This window comes from Thunnus albacares, chromosome 3 (assembly GCF_914725855.1).
Source record: "Thunnus albacares chromosome 3, fThuAlb1.1, whole genome shotgun sequence".
Lineage (NCBI taxonomy): Eukaryota > Metazoa > Chordata > Actinopteri > Scombriformes > Scombridae > Thunnus > Thunnus albacares.
The window spans coordinates 1,297,051-1,318,599 of record NC_058108.1 but is presented as its reverse complement, the minus strand read 5'-3'; the positions used below and the strand labels follow the sequence as shown (position 1 = coordinate 1,318,599).

At 42.4% G+C, this 21,549-nt stretch overlaps 2 protein-coding genes across 8 annotated transcripts; both read left to right on the top strand.

Annotated features, from left to right (window-relative positions):
* Positions 1-120: 120 nt before the first annotated feature.
* keap1b (kelch-like ECH-associated protein 1b) lies at positions 121-11,733 on the top strand. Of its 2 annotated transcripts, none has more exons than XM_044345660.1 (7): positions 121-216; positions 3,571-4,873; positions 5,731-5,976; positions 7,504-8,180; positions 9,283-9,488; positions 10,125-10,301; positions 10,459-11,733. In XM_044345660.1, exons 2-7 carry the CDS (start codon positions 4,568-4,570, stop codon positions 10,725-10,727), a joined length of 1,881 nt encoding a protein of 626 aa, XP_044201595.1. In that variant the 5' UTR covers positions 121-216; positions 3,571-4,567; the 3' UTR covers positions 10,728-11,733. The 2 variants fall into 2 exon arrangements, with proteins under 2 accessions (XP_044201595.1, XP_044201596.1); XM_044345661.1 differs by lacking the exon at positions 121-216 and adding an exon at positions 2,008-2,101.
* A 1,862-nt stretch (positions 11,734-13,595) lies between these two features.
* On the top strand, positions 13,596-20,636 carry si:zfos-323e3.4 (volume-regulated anion channel subunit LRRC8C). Of its 6 annotated transcripts, XM_044345654.1 has the most exons (3): positions 13,596-14,848; positions 15,548-15,706; positions 17,889-20,636. In XM_044345654.1, exons 2-3 carry the CDS (start codon positions 15,566-15,568, stop codon positions 20,175-20,177), a joined length of 2,430 nt encoding a protein of 809 aa, XP_044201589.1. In that variant the 5' UTR covers positions 13,596-14,848; positions 15,548-15,565; the 3' UTR covers positions 20,178-20,636. The 6 variants fall into 6 exon arrangements, with proteins under 6 accessions (XP_044201589.1, XP_044201591.1, XP_044201594.1 ...); XM_044345656.1 differs by lacking the exon at positions 13,596-14,848 and having other exon boundaries at positions 14,874-15,636; XM_044345659.1 differs by lacking the exons at positions 13,596-14,848; positions 15,548-15,706 and adding an exon at positions 17,125-17,158.
* Positions 20,637-21,549: the final 913 nt, after the last annotated feature.

Here is a 21,549-nt window from a genome sequence, read left to right as displayed (position 1 = left end):
TCACGCGGAGGTCTCCTTCTCAATAAAAGCCTTGTCCCTCGGGACACGTTTCGCCTCCGTTACTCGTGAATGGAGGCTGTGGAGGCGGACTCTTATTGTGAAGGCGAGAGGAGGCCGGTACAATGCTTAGTCACGGTGAGTTACAGCTTTCCCCCCTCCTTCCTATATGTGGCGCACAGATCGGCACACCGCGATGGAGGAATTGAACTAGACTACGTGAGTTTCTTTTATTAACTACAGATTTAAGGTTTCAATATTGTTCAGGATGAGCTGTTGTGTTGTTGCATTTTAAAGCGAAGAGGAGCCGGTAGGAATATGTTTGGCTGCCGCTTTGTTAGCATTTTTGTGCTCGGCTCGGCTCACAGCCGTTACGCTACTGTCTAACGTTATTATTAGGAGCCTGTTCTGCTGTCAGCTCAATTTCCGAAACGTTTAACTTGTTATTTGCGGTGTCTCCGGCTGTTAGTCATGGGCACGTTGAGTCTGTTGTCGCAAAAACCAAACAGAGGCTTCAGTCGAGCCTGCTTCACCTGTGTTGCCCTTATTTTCCGTGCGTGCCCCGGATTATTTTTATCAAAACAAGCGCAGAAATGATGAACGTTAGACTGGAGGGGGAAACGGTGCGTGCTTTGTGTGTGTGTGTGTGTGTGTGTGTGTGTGTGTGTGTGTGTGTGTGTGTGTGTGTGTGTGTGTGTGTGTGTGGATAGAAACTCTCAATGTTGGTTAGATTGTGCGGAAATCCAGTCCCAGCTGGGTTTATGTAAGGACTGGCTTCACTTCTGGGTCATGTTTTGGTACATCCAGTTCTACTGTTTGCTCGTTGGAGAGTTCAGGATGAGTCACTGAGGAAAGCTCGTTGCCAAACTGCTCCGTGAAACACGTTAAACACATTTGTTTCACTCTCGTTTCGTCCTCTTTTGCCGCTTTTGTATCCTTGTATCCTTTTATGTCTCCTGCCAGATGAAACTCTCCATAAAGCTGCTCAACTTTAAAGTTTGAATCTCCTGAGTTATTGGGCAATCCGCGCTGAATGGCATCCAAAGATTGCAGGCCTGGACTGTGGTTCCCAAACTGGGGTGCAGGGTCTACCAGGGGTCACTGAAGTTGTTACGGAGACTAATGGTTTAATCTTTTCACACTCTGTGAGATAACTTTCTCACACAGCGTATAAGGATGTGTGTTTGGTTCATAAGTGTCACTGTACCCACTGATGTCACTGTGTTATTCATTACAGATGAATCAGCTTTCTCGATTTTGTCAATTAATCATTCATGAAATGTCAGAAAATAGTGCCTAAGGTGATGTCTCTAGTCCAAAACTCAAAGAAAGTTAATTTATTGCCATATCAGACAAAGCAATGCAATAAATCTTCACATTTGAGGAGGCAAAACCAACAGATTTGAGGCATTTCGGCTTGTAAAATGATTTAAATGATGACAGGTTATCAGGAAAGACAAATGTTCAGTTAATCAGTTAATTAATTGCCATTAATCACCATCATTTCAGCTCCTATCAGGTTTTATCAGGCAATAAATATCTTGCCATGTGTCAGCATGTGCTGAAAATGCTCTTGAAGCTGTTTCAAGGCTGAATTATCTTTTAAATGTCATACCTGGCGGAAACTGTCACTGTATTTATTTGTTGCAGGAAACATCAGAGCCATGAATCAGGTACAAACTTAGATTCGGTGGATACTGAGAGCCTGTTTGTCAGCAAGCGGTTTGTGTCTGCCTCGCAGAGCGAGCGAGCGAGCGAGTTGAGCAATATGTTCTCCTGTGAAACTATTTTACCCAGAAACCTGGAGGGAGGAAAGCACAGCGGTAAATCAGAATCGCAGTGTGTTTCATATTATGGTGGACTTAACTGCTGGCTGACTGTGCTCATGACAAGCTCTATGATAGCCACTGACGTGTCACCATCTGGTAAAAAAAAAAAAAAAAAAAAAGAAGGGGGGGGGAAGGGGGGGGGGGAATGCCCAGACATCATTTAGTGTTTTGTTTCGCTTCATCTGTGAGTTGGACACAGTAACCTTATTGCAGAATGGGAAGCAGTGAGGCTTATAAACTGGCCAGTGCACTGCGTCCTCTTATCACCACTTCAGGTAATGATTACTGCGCCTGTGTGTGTGTGTGTGTATGTGTGTGTGCACAACTTATGTGTGCTTTGTTATATAACTGTGAACGCTCACAGCTGCATTGTTGCTGAGTAACTCTGACTCTTCCCGATCGGAGAACAGCGGACAGATAATTAGCCACCGCTGAATGTGTCGCTATCACAGTCGATTCATAAACTGTAAAGGAGAAGTTCAACTGACTGAAAAGGGGAGGCATTATTTCTGCAGCGAGCCTCTAGGTCGTTTTAATGGTGTGCAACAGTGCAAAGTGTTCTTCTCCATGGACCTGAGCCCACTTATTCCCAAAAGAAGTATTAATTTCCATGCTGGTCTGCAAAGCTCCTGCTTATTTTATCAGCCACTGCAGTGGATTTGAGTTTTTAAAATGAAAAACAGCCCTCGATGCTGAACCGAAGATGTTTGTTTTTTGTGAAATTGTTACATGACTTGTGTACATGTGTTTGCATGTGTCTGTTGTTCGTAAGAATCACTGTGAGTGTGCTCGGGTATTGTTGGCCTGGTGTTGCACAAACCATCCCCTTTGTTCCTGCCCCCCCCTCAGCTGGATTGGTCACAGGACACAGTAAAAAACACTCAGTCATGCTGGCCAGCTAAATTCAAGCCTAATTTAAGTCACTCCAGCGTCCTTCAAAACGGACATCACTCCCACACACACACACACACACACACACACACACACACACACACACACACACACACACACACACACACACACACACATACTCGTCCGTTTTTGCTAATATTCTACTTTTAGGTCCAGATGTGGAAGTAACAAGTTTAAGCTTGTTTTCACTCGTTCAAGAGGAAGAGATTGAATCTTATTGTTATCAGAGACACCTCTGAGCCGAAGATGAGAGGAACTGTTTTGGTTTTTTTTTTTTTAACGATCGGTGAAAAGCAGCGTACTCATCATGAAAAGTAGGAAGCCATGACCTTAGTGAACTGCACCAGGAAGAACACCATGGGTGTGAGAGGCATGATGATAAAAACCAACACAGCGTGTCTTTGAGTAGATAAACTTTTGCTGTGTAAGTTAATACGAAGACACTGATGGAGAGCCACATGTTACATAAGACGATGTGTTTGTCAGCATTTAGCAGATGAGTGTATAGATGTTGTGTGATTGTGTATGGATATATATTGTGTGTGTGTGTGTGTGTGTGTGTGTGTGTGTGTGTGTGTGTGTGTGTGTGTGCTGCTTCATCACCTGTGTTCTCTCGAAGACAGATTTCTCCTAAGGGAGACAAATAAAGGCTAATCCGATCTTATCTCAGATGTTTAGACATGATCACTGGTTTCAACAGTGGAAGGATTATAAACTGAATATTATTAATTGTTTCAGCTGCTACATACGTGCTCACTGTCTCTCTCTCTCTCTCTCTCTCTCTCTCTCTCTCTCTCTCTCTCTCTCTCTCTCTCTCCCTCTTTATTTCCAGTTCTCAGCTGAGCCAACAGTTTCCTAGTAAACACAGCGGTGCAAACAAATTCCTTAACTGGGCGATCTCGAGGAAAGGGTCTCCGGAGAAAGCTACCTAACACCCCCCTCCAAACCCTCCTCCTCCATTCCCAAGAGCTCCACGTTACGCTTATGACACTTTTGGCACTCGACCCTCTTTTTTTTTTTTTTTTCCTCAACAAACCTTCCACTGCCTCATCGACAGTATCTGAGTCTGCAGCTCTCAGCAGAAGTGCAGCCTGCTGGAAGGAGCTTTTAGTTATTACATCAGTACAAATGAACCAGTACATTTGACATTTCTGTCATTTTCTGGAGTAATCAATAGGAAAGGCTGCACCCGACCCGCTGGTGAATCTCATAAGCATTTAAGTTCATCTTTATTTTTTCATTTTTTGAATCCTGATGAATTGTTTTATTGAAGACTTTTGAGTAATTTGTTGTCAAAAACCTCAAAAAAAGAGACGCATACTGCAACAGACTTTTTGTCTTTGACAGAGTTGATTGACATCCCCCGAGAGTGGAAAGATAACAGCTTTGACACCACAGACAGTTGAACTAAAAGTGATTTATTTGAGTCTTGTTGTACCTGCTCAGCTCTTTTCACTCTCCGCTGCAAAGTTAAACCTCGGACGAACCCAGAGAACTTCTCAACTCTTAAGATATTTTGATCATGATGGAACTGCAACATGTGACGGAGCAGCCAGTCATGACTGACAGCTCGCACAGAAGAAGTCTCTAGTGATGCCGTAACGAGCGGTACGGCTGGACTCAAGTACTGAACAGAGCAAGGAAATCCTCATGTCCACATAAATCACATTTGAACTCTTCCAAAGATCAGCCTGGAGATTTTCTGTGAAGCTGTCCGCCAGGTTCCTCTTCTTTTATTTTACTCATGCCCGCGCATGGTGCAAGGATGCCCCATAACGCCGCCCGCTGTTCTTGAGAAAGAGACCAAGGAGGAGGAGAAAGGGTAGGAAATGACAGAGTGCCTGACAGAATGCAAAGCGCTGGTGACTCCGTCCACGCGCAACGGCCACCGCGTCTTCAGCTACACGCTAGAGAGCCACACGGCAGCCGCCTTCGCCATCATGAACGAGCTGCGTTTGGAGCGGCAGCTCTGCGACGTGACGCTGCGCGTGCGCTACAAAGACCTGGAGGCGGTGGACTTTGTGGCTCACAAGGTGGTGCTGGCCTCTTCCTCCCCGGTCTTCAGGGCCATGTTCACCAACGGCCTGAAGGAGTGCGGCATGGAGTTGGTGCCCATCGAGGGGATCCACCCCAGGGTGAGTCAGCCGTCAAAATGTCTGCTTTAAACATGATTCAGGGTCTAATCACAGTCACGGCTGCTCTAAAGGTCTTTATGTTGAGACATCCTGGTCCTTTATCCGTTTAATGTGAACAATGTTTAAAAAATGTACAATAAAAAAATATTCTGCTTTCCAACACAAACATGATTGTTTACAGTGTTTAACTGAAAGAAACCAAAACTGCTGCTGATGTTCAAGTTTTTCTGTTATTGCCATGGCAACATGGTCCTAACAACCAGAGGAAGTGGCTTCTAGGTAAAAACATTTCAATTATCACAGATAGAGGCTTCCAATGGCTCTGAATGTAGTATCATAATAAAATTGTCATTTATGTCAGTAATATGCAGTAATTAATGTACAGGGACAGATACAGACAGATGTTACATGTATGTACAGACTGATGACATCATCTTAGAGTCTGTGGCCACATTTTCCTCCATTAACGAGATATAAAAATGTAATTACAGAAACTGACATCAGTCACTAGTTTCATGTGAAACTCTGTATGATGATATCCTTCCTTTAAGGATTAGTTTTTTTGTAAATGAGTGCAGTAGAAGTGTACACACGGAAAAGTACAACAAAACTTGGCCAAGAACACTCAGTTTGACCTCTTTTACTTCGCCTGTTTACTAAGCTCACATGAATACACAAACGGACAAAGTATCAACCACTTGTTTGTTTTAGAGATGCCGATCTGTGCTTCTCTTCCTGGGAGAAATGAATAGGCACACAAATAGCCACAATCTTTTCTGCCTGCTTATTTCCCATCAACTTTCTCGTCTATGCGTTCCCATCCTTCCATCCTCACGTTCTCCTCCCCCCCCATTCAGGTAATGGACAGACTGATAGAGTTTGCCTACACAGCCAGCATCTCTGTGGGGGAGAAGTGTGTGATTCACGTGATGAACGGAGCAGTCATGTACCAGATAGACAGCGTCGTCAAGGCCTGCTGTGATTTCCTGGTCCAGCAGCTCGACCCCAGTAACGCCATCGGCATCGCCAACTTCGCCGAGCAGATCGGCTGCACGGAGCTCCACCAGAAGGCCCGGGAATACATCTACATGAACTTCAGCCAGGTGAAACTGAACAGCATTTGAAATGAAAGCTCTGCTGTTCTACTGTCATAATAAGCCACATATTCAAAGGACTGATGTCAGAAATACGCCTGAACAAAGGTGGCGTCCTGCAGGCTTTGCACCTGAAGAGCTGCTGCTTCTTCTTCCAGTTTAATTGTGGCAAATAAATTTTTATGGTACCATTTAGTGGTGATTTGCTACTGTGTCATCAGCCGCAGAGACATGAATTTATTTATTTATTTATTGGTTACACAAGAGGAAACATGACCAGTATCTTAACAACAACACACATACAGTGAGCTTTGACTCACTGTGACTCAGACAGAGGACGGCGCAAAAGGGCAAAATGTGGGTTGACATGTGTAGAGAAGTACAGTACTTGAAATTGTACTCTGTACTTTAAAATTTGAATTAATGGAAAGAAGCAGAAAGAGACTGAGTGGAGGTTTGATGATATAATCTAAAAACAAACACACTGACATGTTATAAATTTATCTACATGGCTCATGACTGAAAAAGAGAGATTTATATTTATATACACACACATATATATATAAATTTTTTTTGTACCTGGGACTCGTGTAAGTGTTTGGCAGTGTAAGCAAATGCTGTTTCACTTGTTCCATTGTGGTTTCTGTTGGCTGAATCTTTCGCTTCAGACTCACTCGCTGCCTTCTGAGGGAAGTTAGTCACGTCATGAGTCACAGTGAGTAGTGTGTGTTGCTTTATCTGCGGTCGGAGCATACCTGACTGCAAGAGATGGCAGTACACTTGCAGCATAAAAGAAATGAAAGGACACTTGATATTGTGAGCTGATAAGATGACACAGACAGGTTAGACAGCTTACTGAGTCTGTCGTGTTCAGCAGTTCTGATATCTGCTTTTTTTTGAGTTCATGTCAAAACACACATGAAAAAAGGTTTTTTTTGTATTTCTCAAAAAAATAATAATATACAAATAATACAATATTTGATTGTGTACTGTCTCTCCAGAGATTTAGAAATGCCGGGAAGTCAAATGTCCCTGCAGTTCAGTCTAAATAAGCCTTATCTCTCCACTGTATTGTCTCCCAAATGTTCTTTATATTTGACCAAAGTGTCCTACAGAAGCATGATTTACTGTCTGGTTTTATTGAAGCGGTTTCTGGTCACTGGTTTGACAGCCAGCTGATGCTGAAGTGATCAGTCGACAGAACAGAAAATTGATTGGCAGCAATTCTTCAAGCAAAAATGCCCAAAATTTGCTGCTTCCAGCTTCTCACTTATAAGTGTCTGATGCTTCGTCTTATGCAGTTGTGAACTCTGGAAGTGAATATCAATCAGATGAAGCAGTCTGAGGATGTCGTTTTGTCTTGAATGAACTGGTTGCAGCTGTACTTTCTGAATTCTAGACTCTATATAATCAACATTATATTCATTCATGACTTTTTGACACTTTTGTTTAGATTCTTCTTTTATTTTCAGTCTAGAGCTCTGGACTCGTATTATAAAAATGGTTATTAAAAGTTTTCATCCCTTCTGTTCCCAGGTGGCGACGCAGGAGGAGTTCTTTAACTTGTCCCACTGCCAGCTGGTGACCCTCATCAGCCGCGATGAGCTCAACGTGCGCTGCGAGTCTGAAGTCTTCCAGGCGTGCGTGGCCTGGGTGCGCTACGACCGAGAGAACCGGCGACCGTACGTCCAGGCCTTACTCCAGGCCGTCCGCTGCCATTCCCTGACCCCCAACTTCCTGCAGGCTCAGCTCCAGTCTCTGGACTGGGACCCACAGTGTAAAGACTACCTTGCCCAGATCTTCCAGGACCTCACCCTCCACAAACCCACCAAAGTCTATTCTTGCCGAACCCCCAAGGTGCCACAGCTCATCTACACAGCGGGGGGCTATTTCCGTCAGTCCCTCAGCTACCTGGAGGCGTATAATCCCTGTTCGGGAGCCTGGCTGAGACTAGCGGACCTGCAGGTACCCCGCAGCGGCCTGGCAGCCTGCGTCATCAGCGGGCTTTTCTACGCTGTCGGTGGAAGGAACAACGCACCTGATGGCAACATGGACTCGAACGCGTTGGACTGCTACAATCCCATGAACAACTGCTGGCTGCCGTGCGCGCCGATGAGCGTGCCCAGGAACCGAATCGGAGTCGGCGTCATCGACGGCATGATATATGCAGTCGGGGGATCACATGGGTGTATTCATCATAATAGTGTGGAAAGGTAAGTGAATGGTTAAAGTATTATCAACCGAAACCAACAATGAATTTATCCTCATTTATCCTTTATAACAATAAAAACATGTAACACTGACCTCATCCTGTAACCAGCAACAGGTTGAAGATGATTTATCTGTCAGTATGTTTGTGTTTCTGTGGTTTGACTTCAAAAACAAAGCAGGGAAACGATATGTGACTAAAGTCCAGCCGAGCTCATTTGTAATACAGGTTTATTCACTGGTCTGTTTACTGGATTGAGTCAATGATTCCTCTGAAATCAGGAATCGGGTAACTTCCTGGAAATTGATTGATTTTATAGCCTTTTGTTCTACTTCCTGCCATCTATTCTTAGTTCACGCAGCTCAGCAGTGAGGAAGTTTGAATCTCCAGTGAAATATTTTTGTGTGATTGAAAACTAAACAGTAAATGATGTCATAGCTAAAAATGGAGTCAGTTGTCATTGTTTTTCTCAGTGTGAGCGTGAAGAGAAACACTCTGTAACCTCGAGTTAACTACCCACCGTCCTTCACACACTTTAGAACTCACAGCTGTAGAATAGCTTCCTTTCAGCAGTTGGGCCGGACTGTGAACCAGCAACCACATCAGTTTTAATGAACAAAAAAAGCGGCTGGACGATGTTAGGAAGCCAGACCATCAAAACATCCCACCACCAAGTGTTTCATATATTTCCAACCCAGACAGAGACCTCCGGCACAATCCTTAACCTGTCAGCTTGTCTATAATACACTGAATCATGTAAATGATTTTAATTCTGTTGAAACATTTGCTTCAGTCGTCAGATGAGGCAGGAAGAGAGCAGTGACCATATGTCAAATGTTAACCAGGCAAACTACAGTGGCTGTGAAGAAGGAACATGCATCAGGTGTCTGAGTGGCCGAGTAATGACTCAGAGAAAAGATGTGACTGATCAGTGCAGCAGTCAGACTGTGTCTGCTGTAATGTGAAGCTCATCACTTGTAGGTGAAATGAAACAGCTGGCAGCTCCATGACTCAACAAGCAGCGGTCCACCTGCAGCGTTCACCGGGCCGACCTCAGGCGTAGCTGTGACAACGAACGTCTTTAATCAAATGTTCCTGCTCCATAGGTATGATCCAGAAAGGGACCAGTGGCAGCTGGTAGCCCCCATGTTGACGCGGCGTATCGGTGTGGGTGTAGCAGTCATCAACCGGCTGCTTTACGCCGTGGGGGGGTTCGACGGGGCCAATCGGCTCAGCTCCTGCGAGTGCTACAACCCAGAGAGGGACGAGTGGAAGACTATGGCCTCCATGAACACCGTGCGCTCCGGAGCTGGTGAGAAAGAAATAGAAAGCTAATGAGAAACATACGTCTCTGGAAGTCAGGCTCTGCAGACTCGGCCCTGCAAGTTTCCATCCATGTTTTCAAAATATGAAAGGCTTCTTATCTGCTTCAGTAGGCCCCTCCGGTTTGTGTTAGTGAGATCAAAAGAGGGATTTAAACCAGACAGGAAGGGCGCCATGGTAGCCGAGTGGTTTAGACACGTCATATAAATGCAATGTCACCAATGTGATTCCAGCCAGAAAGCCTTGTTGCATGTCTTACTACAAAACTACAAAATCTTAATACCAGCCGGCAAGAAAAAAAACTGTATTGATCCTAATATGCACACAATATGAAGCAATATTCATCTCTTACTGGGTCATAATTAAATATAAGCTACTGCTGCTTTCATTATGGAAGTATTTATGTAAAGGGTTCAGTACAGAAGTTAATGTTTGACTATTCTGTATAAGTGTCGTGTGTATTTTTCACCTCTAGAATATCTATGTAAATGACTGCCGGCTGCTGTAGCTGCAGAGATTAACGCACCTAGAATTCAGCCAACTCTGATTTATAGCATGTTTACAGTCTTATTCCACTGTTGTTCCAATGACATTTGAATAAACTAAACCTTTGACCTCCTTGCAGGTGTGTGCGCTCTGGGGAATCAAATCTTTGTGATGGGCGGCTACGACGGCACCAACCAGCTGAACACGGTGGAGCGCTACGACGTGGAAACTGATACGTGGAGCTTTGCTGCCTCCATGAGGCACCGGCGCAGTGCTCTGGGAGTCACTGCATTACACGGACGCATCTATGTGCTGGGTGAGGAGCAGACTACAGCCTGACTTCTTTTGTTTTCAGATCACTGATGTACGAAGCAGACTAATAACTCATAATGTTATTGGATGCTGTTACTAATGTAATTCATAAATAAACGAGACTTTATTCATAGAATAAAACATCATCGTTGTGTCCGCAGGAGGTTACGATGGTGAGACGTTCCTGGACAGCGTGGAGTGTTACGACCCAGAAAAAGACACATGGTCGGAGGTGACGCACATGACGTCCGGGCGGAGCGGCGTCGGCGTGGCCGTTACCATGGAGCCCTGCCAGAAAGAACTGCCTCAGTGTCAGAAGTCTGAGAGGGAGAGCGGCGGCGCGGCGTCACCTGCCAATCAGTCAGGCAACTCCGGATTCGGCTGTCACCACAATCAGCGGCACAGCGGGCCTTTCGGTAAAGGCACATGAGGCTCGCCGCCCGGACCCTCCCACTTTACACACATACACACAGGCGCACACCTCAACTCACCTCCGTCTTCCCAGATCAAAAGAAAGACGCTGACTGAGTCGAGACAGACGAGAGCTGAAACATTAAAGTGCTGCCTCACTGATTGTAGAGATTAAAAAAAAAAACAACATTTTTAATATTTTAATTTGCGAATCCTTCATTGATACTCGACTATAAAAGGCGGCAAAAAAGTCATTTTAGTTGAGTATCAACATTGGACTACCTGAATCAAGTTTGACCCCCAGATCTGTCTGTCAGTGGAATTTGATTAATTTTTATGTGACTAGTTACGTTCCTCCATATCCAACAGACCTCAGTCCATCTGTGGGTTCAGGTCTGGTTTTCAAAGTCGGACCATCGTCTCCCAGATCTGACCTATGGGAGAAAAGGGCTGCCTGCTAAAAAAGGTCCTTTTATTGGCTCAAAGAGTCATCCAGGGCTCTTTATTTATATGTAAAGAGAAACCCATGCAAAAGTTAAATCTGAGGGGAGAAAAAAAATTTCAAATTATCTCATTATGTTTAAAAAAAAAAAAAAAAAAAGTAGCATTTGTCAGTGTAGGCAGTAGAGTTCAAAGTGCCATTAAAATGCCTGTGTGCATTACTGTCATGTGTTGGAAAGGCTCAGACTGTCACTGTGTTGTTGACATGAACCCAATCAGCCACAAGATTCAATTTACTGATGACACTGAGCCTCATGCAAGAACATATTTATACTCTTATCCTAAATCTCTCTCTTTCTTATTTCCGTGAGGTTTATTCACACACGTGTTTCACATCAGATTCATTGTAAATGGCTGGTTTCATCCTGATGAACGCCACCTGTTCATGAAGAGGTGTGCGCTCCTGAGATTCCATCATAACATCCAGATATATAATATCCATATAAAGCTACATGTTGAATGTTTCATTCACACCTCAGCGCTTAATGATTACATGATTCATTTAGTGTTTATAGTTCTATTAGAACCGCAGAGAAAGAAATAGAGCAGCTGTTAACGCTGTGTTATTGCAGAATCAGGCCCGGACAGGAATAAAGAAGGAATGGTTGGAAATGGAGTTATTCATAAAATTACTAAAATGAGAATATATATCTATTTTACACAGTAAATGATGTCACACTGTCTGGTTTTATAAGGGAGGGCAGCGGCTGGTGTAGGAGAATATTCAACCATAAGAGAAGACAAATGAAATAAAACCTCTCAGTAAGTTAAACTATCATGCAAATCACTGAATATTACAGAATACTGTTTTGTTTCATTTATTTATTATTTTAGTTTTTCTGTAACACTTTTCCAAATTCCTTCATAATTCTTCAAACAAGGCAGACTGTATGTACATGACTTGTACGACTGGTCTGGACCTCTTTAGTTTTGTTCATACATTAAGAATAAGTGTTACGAGCGGTTCTTGCATGAGGTCCAGTGTCTCAAATGTAAGTTTAGGTTCAAGAGAAGCAGGACCTGCATAATAACAGATGATGTGTCCGAAGCCACTGGTAGGTTCATAAAATGTGGATGTTTTTTGTGGGAAATGTTTTGGCATGTTGAGCGTTGCCTCCTGTGCGGCTGTCAGAGAGTCCGGTCCACTAGAACGAGCGTGTGGTGCCAAGAGAATAAAGAAACAGGTTGTGACTGTGTTTAGAGGAAACAGAATACTGTAGCATTTTTTTTTTTTTTTTTTTTTTTTTAACTCGGATTCAAACATCTCACTGAATGTGTTTTATAAAAACACTAATTACTAATTACACAATGGAGAACCTCCACCTACAGTTGACTTTTGGTTTTCACATCCACCAGACCTCAGAAACAGAAGTGACCGTGTTTGTGTATGCTAATGACAAAAATTGCTTAAAGAAGTGTATTTGTAACAGCAATTTAAGCTACAAAAGGTTTTTAAGTGATGTTTTTGTACATTGATATTCTAAGAAATCTTGTACAGAATTTAAGAGCTCACTTTTTTATTTATTTGTTCAGATCCTTTTGGTTTTCTTGTTCCTCTAAACTGACATCAGCTTTGTATTGAATTGGACTCTGGTGTTGTGTTTTTGAATAACTAGCATGCATTGTAACTAAGTAGGAATGCTTGTTAATGCTAATTTTTGGATGTCTGTAAAAAATTTGCTTCACTTCGAAAGGGATTTTTTTTTCCTGTCTGTCAGTAGTTGGAATGGAAATTAGATTATTTAAAAGTCTGCTTTGTAAATGTTTTTTCCAGCAAAAACACCCTGTACAATAATACATTGTAAAGTAAAATATATGTTTATTGTACCGCTGCAGTCATGTAATGATTTTCATTTGTTAGTTCTTGTTATTTTCATTCTTTATATGTTCTTTTCTACACTTTATAGTGTTTTTTTAAGCAGCAGTGGCCACTGGAGGGAGCTAAAAGCCTTTTCTACTGAACATAACCTTTACCTGTTCACTGTCATCATATTACATTAGAACAACTCAAGTTAAAGTTTTCTTCAGTTTTAACTTTGCTGGTCATTTAGTCCAAACAAACATGGTTAGTAATGCCACGTGTTTAATGGACCACCCATGAAATCTGCCAACACATCTCATTTCCTCAGTGAAGCTGGCAGGTGGATGTAATAGACCATTATTATATTATCCAAGAGGAAAACTTCCCTGATTATGGAGGCTTAAGGGCATCATCCTGCCAAACAGAAAGGCCACAGTGTTGCTTTCAGGTGAGCGCTGCTGAGCTGTAGTAACAGCTGTTCCCCACATTTCATACTCTTCAGATGGACGCTGTACATTTGTACACTTTCATAAAAAAAAAAAAGTCTTTTAATGTTATCAGCTTTAATTCACCAGTTCAACAATAGAGGTCACCCCAACCATTACCCACCTACACCATGTATTACAGTAGCATAGTGTTACATAATGAGATAAGTGAGAGAAGTGCAGAATCACTTAAAAGTCGCCTTATTAGCTGCATCGTCTCCTAACCTGAATATATACAATATGTGTCTTCAACAGCTTTAACTTGGACTGTGGTTCTTTTTTTTAAGTGAGATGATACAAAACAAGTGATACAAGACAAGTCGAGTCAAATGTATTTATAGAGCACATTTCATACAGTACAAAGACAAGACAGAACGTAATACAGTGGATGACATCACAGGACTCAAGCAACAAGACAAAACATGTATTCAGGAACGACAGCAGAAGAGAAAGAATCTGATGGATTCCTGTTAGTGTGTATGTAAGTGTAGAAGAGCAATCTGTAAATAAATAACAAATACAATCATGATAATAATAACAACAACAACAAGTAAATAAATAAAAATAACTAACTGGATAAATAAGAAGATGAATGGAGAAGGAACAGAGAGGCATTTTAGAATGAAGGATGATTACATAGAATTTTCTATGCAGGGCGGCTGGTGACGTCACACAGAGAGACACTTTACGACTTTCCTCTTCACTCATCTCATGTGGACTGTGGTTCATTTTTTAAAACTTACATTTGGATATAATCAGAGAAATAATCATCCGCACACATATTTTTCATTAATGAATGTGATGAGTTTGCATTACTTTTACAGCAACATATATATAAATATGGTCAATATAAAACCACAGAACACAAGAAACAAATGCACATTTACACAAGCGGGAAAAAAATAATTCAATTACATCATAAATAAATGACTATAAATCAACAGTCAGCTACATGATATATATAAGTCATACATTTCACCTGTTTTATCTTTATGCAACTGTCTTCTATCTAAACTTATTTTAAGCATATTTTCTTTTTATATAGAGTAACAAATTGTGAGCAAAATGAAATAATGAATTAAGAAATGAAAGATACAGTAACCTTTCTAACTATGAAAAGTTAAATAATTCAAATGTATTAATTTCCTGCAGCTTTAATCCTGCAGGAACCTCGTTTCTCTTTCTTTCTTTTGTAAAGTTGATTTATAAGCTTTCTCATTGAGGATGTTTTTATTTTGAAAGTCCTGCCTGGATATGCTGTTTCCTGTCAGCTTGACACCGGTGTGCTGTCTTTTAACATGAAAAAAGACTCTCGAGTCCCACCGGACACCAGTGGATCCTCTTCGGTCGCAGGTAAGTGAAACTCACCTGGAAAACGCTGAATCCAACTGATTGTTTTTACTCTGCTGCATAAAAGTGAAACTTTAAAAAGGGACAAACTGAAACTGAATCAGAGGATTGTAGGCTTTGGAAATGTGACTCCACTGGTTTGTGATTTCCCAATAATATGAAATCCTGCACTTTTATTCATTTGATGCTGAAACGTCTTTATTTATCATAAAGAAACAGTGTTTAAAATCACACAGAGAGTTTCCTGCTGCAATTTGTCTATTTGTTTATCTGTGTTAAATGTCACTTTTCAACAATTCACATTAGAAATTAAATAAGCTAATTGTGTATTGTGAATGTAGTTGTATTATTAAAGGGGTTGAGTTTATATATGTATATTTCTATTCTACTAAATGTAAAGACAAAAATGATCTCAAGCCATTCCTGAAACAGTCACTCTGTTGTCAGACATTGTTGCCAAACAAGTTTCTCCACTTTGCATCCACCTTCAGTACAGGAAGAGGTTGTTCATCCATTCATTCACTAATGAACCCCAAATATACACTTCCTGCGATACATTCTGTTGCTACATCACGTGTCTTTTTGTGTCATATAACTTTAAAACTTTTTGACAAGATGTTCTCCTGAGATCGCACTGTGCTGAAAGCCTATTTTAGCCTCAGTCTTCTCCTCTTGCTCACATTCACTCTTTTCTTTCGTCAGTGTGGAGCAGCCGCCAGGATGATCCCAGTGGGTGAATTCAGAAACCTCGGCATAGAGCAGACCTCACAGTATCGGGTCCTGAAACCATGGTGGGATGTTTTCTCAGAGTACCTGTGTGTTGCCATGCTTATGATTGGAGTCTTTGGGTGCACCTTGCAGGTGAGGGGCGCCTACAAACCAGCCACTTTATTATGATCATGAGCTCTTAAATCCTTAATTGTTAGCCTGTGGGGTGGACACAGATTTAGCAAAATAATCATTTCTAACCTAACCAACCTGAGGAGAGAAAAAAAAAAAACTGCACCATTTGTATCTAGTGTGGCATGTCAGAATAATAGAGTATTTTGTTACCATGTCACAGAAATTCCTGCGTTATCTGACCTCCAAGTCGGTGAAAACACAGACAGTGTAACTGGACTAACTTGTGTCTCCTGACCCACTTAATGCAGATTCAGCTGACTAACCTGCTGCTTAATGTGTCTCTCACCACCTTATTACCATTTCTGTGTCACATTCAAATAGCACAGCAGACAAGCAAATGAATTTAAATGTAAATCAGCAGTTGTTTCCTTGTTTCATGAACACGCTGCGTCTCTGTTGACGGTAGGAAAGGTGCAAGTACAAATTAGTTAGTACAAATTAGTGAAACATACATACATGTTTGCATGACCGCAAACAAACAGCACAGAGTAAACGTGAGAGAAGACAATGCACCTGCTGTCTAAACCACACAGTTTACAGGCACAACAGGTTTTTCTGTTAATCTGTTAATCTGTTGCTTACAATAAACACACAACAGAGGTTGAGGTGAGATAACTTAACCAATTAATCAAAAAAAGACATTCCTTAAACAACCCACAGAGAGAGAGGCTGTAAATTACTTGTTAGTTGTTGTTTTGTTAATTAAGCTGCATAACTTAATTGTTTTAGTTTCCTGGTGGCAGCAGAACAAACCGTAAACACAACATTGACATATGATCAATTTATATATGTTTACATTTGGCTCTTCAGCTTCTAAATGCTCCACTGTGAGCAGCAGCTGGTCGCTCACTTTGTCTGTCCACCACTTGAAGCCGGCAGGTATCAACAAGGAGCTGAGAGATGCTCCCTGTAGAGCTGATAATATGATATAGTCATCATTCCTTCAAATGTTTTCAGCGGGACGTTCTCAGAATATTATAGGATAACGTTCTCTAAAAACGTTCTAAAAATGTTTGGTGACAACCTTCTTAAAATGTTTATTGATAACATTGTTAGAACATTATGACCTGATGTTCCCTGAAACATTCTCAGCGGGAAGGTTTTTTTTTTTTTTTTTTTGGTTCCTGGATCATTTTAGGATAATGTTCTCTAAAAACATCCTAAAAATGTTTGGTGACAACCTTCTTATAATGTTTAGTGATAACATTGTTAGAACATTATGCCCAAACTGCAGGACTATTGGAGCGAGGCAGAGAGGCTTCAGTGGTGTAAAAGCAGGTTGGAGAATGAGGTTTTCAGCAGAGCAGGGCAGGTGATGAGTTGAGGTGCCAAATCAGAGACAGGTGATGAAGATGAAGCTGTTCGTGGCCGGCGACTGAGGCAGACTGGAGACTGAACTCTGATCTAGCAGTGAGGCTTGATGGATGAGCGAAGGTTTTATGCTGCAGCGGCTTGTTGAGTTGATTAGCTGATCAGCTGCAGGTGTACTGGTTGAAGAGTAGAAGAGGGAAAACAGGTCGCCACGCCCAGCACACACACACACACACACGCACACACACACACACACACGCACACACACACACACACACACACACACACACACACACACACAAACGGGATAAATCCCAAAGAGTTTGATCACATTCTTTGTTCAGAAACAGCTCCAAAGACTCTTAAGACAAATACAAAGTCAAGAGGTTGTGATATGTAGCACAATAAGCTAACGAAAATCTAAAAGAAACTGCGTTCCTGCGCATGCACAGTGTCGTCTGCCTTACAAGGAACTGCTGTCTTGAGACTGTAAATGTGATCGTCGTTATTAGACTTTGGACCATAACTGTAATCTTCAGGGCAAAGGAATTTATCACCCAGTGCAGTGGTGTAGCTCACTGACATGTTTTAATCGATTTTGGACAACAATGGATGTCTACAGCACAGAGGAATACGATATATCAGGCTTTGTATACATGCACAATACTTGGAAGTAGGATGATGTCATTGTTGGTTTGGCTCTGCCGGTTTTATCGTTGTCCACTTATACATACTATCATTTGAATTAAACAATTAACTGCTCTTTTAATAGGTCATAGTTTGTGCCATCGTTCTCCACTAATTCACTCATTCTTTAAATTTTCCACAGCTCACCCAGGACAAGATTGCTTGCCTGCCCAGTCCCTTCACCAGCCCAACACCCGAGGTAATCGACTGCAGCCACATCCGGACTTACGGGGAGAACGAGACGTGGGAGCACATGCTGGTCAAACCTGTGAGCCCCATTGTGCGGGAGGTGTTTGGCCGCAAGAACAATCTGGACATCCACCAGTACGTGTTTGTCAACCACTACTGCTACGAGAGATTTGTGCACTGGTATGCAAAGTACTTCCCCTACCTTGTCGTGATCCACACTATGATCTTCATGGTAGCAAGCAGCTTTTGGTTCAAGTTCCCCGGGACATCCTCTAAAATCGAACTCTTTGTCACCATTCTTGGGAAGTGCTTTGATTCACCTTGGACCACGAGGGCCTTGAGTGAAGTTTCTGAGGAAAGAGGAGAGGAGAAATTAGTTAGTTGGAGGAGGGATACCATGTCAAAAGACTCCACAGAGCGACGAGCAGAGGAGGAGGAGACTGTAGGGCTTCTTCGGTCCTCCTCTGTAAAGTCTAATCCAGAAAAGAAAAGTCCAGAGCCTCAGTCGGCCGCCTCCGTCTTGGATAAAAAGGAAGGCGAGCAAGCCAAGGCTCTGTTTGAAAAGGTGAAAAAGTTCAGAACTCATGTAGAGGAGGCGGACCTCTTGTATCGCATGTATGTGCAACAAACATCACTTAAAGTCTTCAAGTTTGTTTTAATCATTATCTACACTGCAGCGCTGGTTCCAAACATCGAGATAGTGGTGCGCTGTTTGGTTCCTCCTGAACTGACTGGTTTTGATATCTATTGCTGCAACCACAACAAAGCCCATCTTTTCTCCAAGCTTGCCTACTGCTATATCTGCTTTGTGGGAGTGTATGGACTTCTGTGCATCTACACCCTCTACTGGCTGTTCCATCGACCTCTGAAGGAGTACTCCTTCGAGCAAGTCAGACTGGAGACGGGGATTAACGACATACCGGATGTGAAGAATGACTTTGCGTTCCTCCTGTACCTCGTGGACCAATATGATGCTCTCTATTCTAAAAGATTTGCCGTCTTTCTCTCTGAGGTCAGCGAGAGCCGTCTCCATCAGCTCAACCTCAACTATGAGTGGACCGCCAAAAAGCTGCGTACCCGTCTGGCCAAGAATACAAATGACCGGTTGGAGCTCCACCTCTTAATGTTGCCGGGGCTTCCTGACACAATCTTTGAGATTCCTGAGGTGCAATCACTCAAATTGGAGCAAGTTAAAAATGTCACCATCTCACCCAGTGTGGCGAAGCTAGACTCTCTTCAGGAGTTATCACTGATTTACTGCCCTGCAAAGCTCCAGCTGCCTGCCCTGAACCATCTCAAGGAACATTTAAAGGTCCTTTGTCTAGCTTTTGAAAGTTTAGAAGAGGTGCCTTTGTGGATGTACAGCCTGCATGGGCTGGAAGAGTTACATCTGAATGGTCCATTATCCATCGAAGTGTCCCGGAACGCCACTCTGGACTCCCTTCGAGAGCTTAAAGCTCTGAGAGTCCTCACTCTCCGCTCCAACCTCACAAAGATCCCACCCTCTGTAGCAGATGTTGCGTCGCAGCTGCAGCGTTTGTGCATCCATAACGAAGGCAGCAAGCTCCAAGCTTTCAGCAGCCTGAAGAAGTTAACCAACCTAGTCTCACTGGAGTTAGTGGGCTGTGGTTTGGAGCGCATCCCGAGTGCTGTCTTCAGCCTGAACAATCTGCAGGAGTTGGACCTTAAAGATAACAAACTTACCACTGTGGAGGAGATTCTTAGTCTACAGCACTGCCGGCGTCTAGTGACACTACGACTGTGGCACAACAAAATCACGTACATTCCTGATCATATCAGTAAGCTCCATACCCTGGAGACTCTGGACATCAGCTGGAACAAGCTACGAAAGCTTCCCTCTCGACTGTTCTACTGCACCAAGCTCAGGCACCTCGATGTCTCCCACAACCAGCTCACCACACTCCCTCCTGAGGTGGGCATCCTGCAGAGCCTCCAGTTCTTCTCCGTCGCGTTCAACTCTTTAGAGACACTACCAGAGGAGCTGTTCTCCTGTAAAAGGCTAAAGACGCTGGCTCTCGGAAACAACTGCTTGTCGTATCTTAGCTCTAGAGTGGCCAACCTGGCTCAGCTGGTCCGCCTGGAGATTAAAGGGAACCGTCTGGAGTCTTTACCTGAGGAGATAGGGGACTGTCCCCTGCTGTCTCTCAATGGGTTGATAGTAGAGGACAGCCTGCTGAATCTGCTGCCGTCAGACGTACGCAGCAGGTTGAATAATGGGTGAGTTTGCGGAGCGAAGGACAGTCATTGACTTGTCTTTTAACAGTGCAGCATGGAAGTGTGACTTGCATGGAGAAATGGAATATTAACAGAGGATTAATCAATGGCATTAGGGGGAATATTTCATACAAAATAGAACAAAAGGGAAACTCTAACCAAAACCATAGCTGAACACAAAAGGATAACCAAACACTAACATAACTAAAATGTAAATCTGTGTTGCACTTTTTTTTGAAAATGTTTTCTATGCATTTTCAGAAAGATACCCTTTTTTTTTAAATAGATATTTTTGTATGTTATCAAGTGACCTGTAAATATCTCACATTTATTTTTTACAACACTGGATTTCTATGTTCAGTAGCTGGTTTTACAAGGGAGGACACGTGAAGTTTGTCATCGTCGGTACTCTGTGGATGAGATAAGGGCTCAACTCTTTCACAAAAATAAAACATGACCTACAAATGATCATGGATCAGCATTTTTCATTCAGACTGGTGTTTTATTTACTGGATATTTTGTGGATTCTTCAGAGCACAAGGCAAGAGTTGTTTTTTGTTTTTACCAGCGCTGTATTATCCTGTTGGACAGGTTTATACAGCATGAAGAACTGTTTCCCACAGTTCAGTGGCTCATGTTGCCCCCTTTCAGCCACCAAATAAGTGGAGGGAGAAAAAGCCTTTCAGTAGCAGTATAATGAGTGTTCATCTCTCTGTTTATATGTTCAGTCAAACGGAGAAAAGACTGAATTCATACATGTGATTATGAACCAGATCAAAGTCAAGTCAATATTTTATAATTTACCACGAGAGAGAAGATAAAACTGTCTTTACAATGCTGTTTGGATGACTAATGTGTCCAGTGCATTGATGTCATCGCTGATGGGTGACACATCGATCTTTCTTTATCTTTCCTGAGCGTTCTGTAGAAATGAATGCCTTCACTAGAATTTTAATTTAGCTTCTCTGTTTCCTGTTTTTACTACCTCGTGTCAACAATCAAACATTTCCCGTCAGACATGTGCAACCCAGGATTTGATTTTTACAAGAAGATGCATACCTACAGATATGTACTTATACCTAACACACACCTTATAACTCTGTAGATCAGTAACATCATGAACTGGAGTGCCTTTTGAATACTGCACACTAAAACAAGTGTTAAAGTGCTAAGCTGGAAGTCATTGTAGTTTTTTAGGATGAGAGGTACATTAGGTGTCTCCTTTTCTTTCTCCTACAAACAAATGCACACTTGCTTTTATCCTGATTTATTTTTTTTCTTGTGTTCTGTGTTCCTCAGGCAGAGCTTCCACTTTTTCAGTCTGAACTGCAGTGTAGTCATGTTCTGGCATGCACAGAGACAAAGTTTAGGAACATACC